At 35.6% G+C, this 5,464-nt stretch overlaps 1 protein-coding gene across 1 annotated transcript in view; it reads left to right on the plus strand.

The window, feature by feature from the left end:
- The window catches only part of DNAH6 (dynein, axonemal, heavy chain 6), a gene marked incomplete at its 5' end in the record, with an annotated part of 237,332 nt that overhangs the window by 4,909 nt on the left and 226,959 nt on the right, over positions 1–5,464 (plus strand). The window contains one exon of the mRNA XM_008567062.1: positions 2,636–2,787. Coding sequence (XP_008565284.1) covers positions 2,636–2,787 — 152 coding nt within the window. The remainder of the gene's footprint in view (positions 1–2,635; positions 2,788–5,464) is intronic.

Consider the following 5,464-nt stretch of genomic DNA (forward strand, 5'->3'; position numbering starts at 1 on the left):
AAAAAAGGAAAAAAGAATTTTAAAAAATGAAGAAAATCTAAGAGAGCTAGCAGACAACCTTCAGCTCACAAACATTCGAATTATGGGTGTTCAGGAAGGGGAGGAGAAAGGAAAAGGCATGGAAAACCTATTCAATGAAATAATAACAGAAAAATTTCCAGGTATAGGGAGAGACACAAACCTTCACATCAAGGAGGCTAAAGGTCACCAAGCAGATTCAACCCACAAAGATCCACTCCAAGACACATTATGGTCAAACTGGCAAAGCTCAAAGACAAAGAGAGAATCTTAAAAGAAGCAATAAAAAAGCATCAAGTCACCTATAAGGGAGCCCCTATCAAGCTAACAGCAGACTTTTCAATAGAAACTCTACAGGCCAGAAGAAAATGGGATGATATATTCAAAAAACTAAAAGAAATAAACTGCCAGCCAAGAATACTATACCCAGCAAGGCTAGCCTACAGAAACAAGGGGGAAATAGTGTATTTTCCAGACAAACAAAAACTGCAGGAGTTCATCACCACATGACCAGCCCTATAAGAAATTCTCAAAGAAGTCCTGCATCTATAATCCAAAAAAAGATCATCACTACCACAAATACACAAGAAAGAACAAAACCCACTGGTAGAACAAAAGTGCAAATGAAAAAGAGAAAGAAACTAGATTTACCACTACAAAAAAAACCATACTGACAATGTAATAATGCCCCTGCTTAAGTTTGATTTTAGTAATTTAGTTCTTCTCTCTTGTTCTTGGTCGATCTAGATAAAGGTTTGCAAATTTTGTTGATCTTTTTAAAGAATCAACTCTGGTTTTGTTAATTTTCTCTATTGTTTTTAATTCCCTATTTCATGTATTTCTGTTGTAATCTTTGTTTATTTCCTACTTATACTTGCTTTTGGTTTTGTTTGCTCTTTTTCTATTTTCTTAAGGTGGAAATTAACATTACTGATTTGAGATTTTTCTTATTTTTAATATAGGTGTTTACAAAATAATTTTCCTCTAAGCACTGCACGAGCCCTGCATCCTATAAATTTTGATATGTTGTACTTTGATTTTTATCTAAAGTAATCTCTAATTTCCCTGTGATTTTTCATTTTACCCACTGCTTATTTAGGAGAGTGTTGTTTAATTTCCACGCATTCATGAATTTTCTAAATTTCCTTCTGTTATTGTGGTCAGAGAACATATTCTCTACGATCTTAGTCTTTGTAAATGTATTAAGACTTGTGTACAAAAATTTTTTACAAAAGACAATACTAAACTATTGGATAAATGTAAAGAAACCCAACAACAACAACAAAAGAAGCTGAAGCTCAGAAAAATTAAATGACTTACATAAGACCACATGGTATGATTAAAATGTATTCAAGTCTAATGGGGCTTCCATTGGTTCCAGGTGGATTGGAGAAGGGAGAAAATGGAGGCAGGAAGATTGTCAAAATGCAACTGCAACCTATGCCATATGCAAGCTGATAAAGACTTTAACCATGGTGTAGAGAGAGAGAATGGCAGGGAGCTATTGGAAAGAGGAATAGAGATAACTTTAGCTATATTTGATTTCTTGTGTTTCAACATTTTGTTGTGAATGTCCTCAAAATGCTTAACCTTGATGTACCATGTGGGAGAACTCTTAGATTAAGCCCAACTTCAGACCACCTATCTCTAGAATCTAGTTCATTCCAGACTAGATCATCTAGTGCCATTACTAGATGATAAAAAGAGTTATTTTCATTTTTCATCTCTTAATAGGAGCCAAAAAACATAAGTACTTTGTAAAATATTAGTTTCTTTATTAGAAGAATAAAATACAGTCCTGTGCCTCGTAATGATGTTTCCGTCCATGACAGACAGCATATATGATGGTGGTCCCATAAGATTATAATGGCTGTTCCATATAGCCTAGATGTGTAGTAGGCTATACCACCTAGGTTTGTATAAATACATTCTAAAATGTTCTCACAATGACATAATTGCCTAAGGATGCATTTCTCAGAACGTGTTCCTGTGATTAAGTAATGTATGACTGTGTTGTAAAGCATTGTGAATTAACATTTTAAAGTTACACAAGGTACTTGAATTAGTCTATTTTCTGTTGCTTATAAAAGAATATCTGAAACTGGATAACTTATAAAGAAATGAAATTTATTTCTTACAGTGTCAGAGGCTGGGAAGTCCATGGTCCAGGAGGTGCTTCTGGAGAGGGGCTTCTTCTTGGTGGGAACTCTACAGAGTCCCAGGGCAGTGCAGGCAATCACATGGCAAGAACAGCAAGGGCTCTCTGATGTGCTCTCTTTATAAAGCCACCAGTCCACACCCATTATCATGAGCTCATTTCTCTGAATAAATTCATCCATTCATGACCGCATAGTTTTCATGATCCAATCACCTCTTAAAGGCCCCAGTCTTTCAAATACCATAATCGGATTTCCCACCCTCTTAATGCTGTTACAGTGGGAATCAACTTTCCAACTCATGAACTTTTGAGGGACACACTGGACCCATAGCAGTACTCTAAGTATGGATAATAGCATTATTAAATACATGTGTAAATTTATTAATGCAGTGATTTTTAACATATTTTGTAATGATCCTTTAAAATTCATTTATGCTTTATATGAACTATTTTATATAGATGTTACATTCTTTATTGAACAACTGGAAAAATATCACAGACAGCACAAGGACATAGTAGCTCTAAGGCCTACCAGAAATGTGGGATTGCTGCTTATTGACACTAAGCTGCTAAAAGAAAAACTAATTCCATCACCTTTGCGATGCTTGGAGGTAACTATGAACTAGGAAAAATTTAATTATGGTACCTACAATTATTTTGTAATTTTTCCACTGTAAAAAAAAAAACCCTGATGTTCATTTTTCTAGCATTGCAGATATTAAAATTAACATACAGCTACTATCTGTTTCTTTCTGTCAGCTTTTGAACTACAGAAGGGAGAGGACTGCAGGCCTCAGACTAGCCTCTTGCTCTTGCTCCTTTTTCCTTTGTTGAAACATTTCAAGACTTCCTGCAGGAGAGTTACCACTGTAACAGCTCAGTGTCCTAGTAGGAGTAACGATTCATTCTAGAATACTGAGATGAAGTTTAGGGGATTATTTTCTGATCTGTAACTGCCCCTAAAGGTCTGATTATGTTTTGGTGAGTTAGAGAGAGAGGGAAATTTCTGAAAAAAACTTGCAGAACCAATACAACAATTTCCTTTGGAGCCAGAGTATACCTGTATATTCTCAAATGCCTCCAGAAAGATAGTGATGTAGAACAGGGTTTGGCAAACTATAGCCCACAGGGCCAGTGCAGCCTGCCTACTGTTGAGTATGCAGTTTTATTGGAATACACCATGACAATTGGTTTACCTATTGTCTACGGCTGCTTTCTCACTACAAGAACAGAGTTGAGTAGTAGTGGCAGAGACTGTATGTCCTGCAAATCTAAAATATTTACTATCTGGCCCTTATGAAACAGAATACAGAGCAATGTATAAATGACTTTTCAAACCTCTGTGCTAGTATCTGTTCTGTCATTAATTAGATATATGGCTTTGGGCTTTCTCCTAAAGCTTTGGTTCATCATCTGTTAAAAAAGAAAAAATATATATAATTGGAGCAAATTCAATTCAATTTCAGCAAAAATTTTTGAGTACTCCTATATATTAAGCCAAAGAAAACTAAACTCGGCCTAAGAATGACTTGTAAATTAGTGTCATGGTACATTGACTAATGGGAAATCAGCCAAATTTTTCCCTCTTCTTTATTTTTGTCATTTGTATTGTCTATTAATTATTACTACTAAAGAGGAAAGATTGATTTTGTGAAAAAAAAGAAAAAGAAAAAAGAAAACTAAACTCAAACTGGCTTATGCAATTTGAAAATTTATGGGCTTATGCATCTAGAAAGTCCAGATAATGGGTAAACACCAGGGAGGTTTGATCTAGTGACTCAATGGTATTAGCAAGGACCCAAATTTTCTTTCCTTCTGTTTACTGAGCCTCCTAATGTGCCACCTTCACCCTAAAGTAAGCATTGTTCACTTTATTTCATTGTGAAATTGTTGTCAAAAAGCTCCACAGGCTAGTTATTTCCTTGCTCATGTACNATTTCATTGTGAAATTGTTGTCAAAAAGCTCCACAGGCTAGTTATTTCCTTGCTCATGTACACAGAGAAAGAGAAATTGGGGTTCTGAGTTTACATCTCTCTCAGCCATAAACAAGAGTCCTGGGCCTCTATCTGATTGTATCCACTAAGGTCAGAGGCCCACCCTGGAATTGGATCACTTTGGCCAAAGGAGGCCATGCTCATATTTGCCTCATGATCAGTCAGACTCCACCTTTGTTTCTGAAGAAGAGATCATTTTCTCCAAACCCCATGGCTACCACCCAACACGAAAGGAGTGGGGTTGATGCTGGGGATGGCAGCACAATGTTCACTGCATAGGACAAAGAAGCAGAAAGATATCAGAGCGTTTAGGCAAACTTTTTAGTAAGCTGTTAACCTATTTTGATCTGGAAATGATCTTCAAAACCTGGTCTTCCTGTTGGTTCATTTGACTGGTGGTGACTTAATGAGGAAAAAATTCCCTTCTTATACACTGCTGCTGCCAATACCTGCTGATTTAACAGACGTTCAGTTAGGATTTGTCTAAAATATATAATAAGATGGAAATATTCAAGTATTTATCATTCATGTCTTCTTTNGAACAGAGTTGAGTAGTAGTGGCAGAGACTGTATGTCCTGCAAATCTAAAATATTTACTATTTGGCCCTTATGAAAAACTTTTGCTGACCCCTGATGTAGATGACAGAATACAGAGCAATGTATAAATGACTTTTCAAACCTCTGTGCTAATATCTGTTCTCTCATTAATTAGATATATGGCTTTGGGCTTTCTCCTAAAGCTTTGGTTCATCATCTGTTAAAAAAGAAAAAATATATATAATTGGAGCAAATTCAATTCAATTTCAGCAAAAATTTTTGAGTACTCCTATATATTAAGCCAAAGAAAACTAAACTCGGCCTAAGAATGACTTGTAAATTAGTGTCATGGTACATTGACTAATGGGATATCAGCCAAATTTTTCCCTCTTTTTCATTTTTGTCATTTGTATTGTCTATTAATGATTACTACTAAGGAGGAAAGATTGATTTTGTGAAAAAAAAGAAGAAAAGGAAAAAAGAAAACTAAACTCAAACTGGCTTATGCAATTTGAAAATTTATGCATCTAGAAAGTCCAGATAATGGGTGAATATCAGGGAGGTTTGATCTAGTGACTCAATGGTATTAGCAAAGACCCAAATTTTCTTTCCTTCTGTTTCCTGAGCCTCCTAATGTGCCACCTTCATCCTAAAGTGAGCATTGTTCACTTTATTTCACTGTGAAATTTCACAATTTCATTGTGAAATTGTTGTCAAAAAGCTCCACAGGCTAGTTATTTCCTTGCTCATGTACAC

Source organism: Galeopterus variegatus, unplaced genomic scaffold (assembly GCF_000696425.1).
Source record: "Galeopterus variegatus unplaced genomic scaffold, G_variegatus-3.0.2 Scaffold289, whole genome shotgun sequence".
Taxonomy (NCBI): domain Eukaryota; kingdom Metazoa; phylum Chordata; class Mammalia; order Dermoptera; family Cynocephalidae; genus Galeopterus; species Galeopterus variegatus.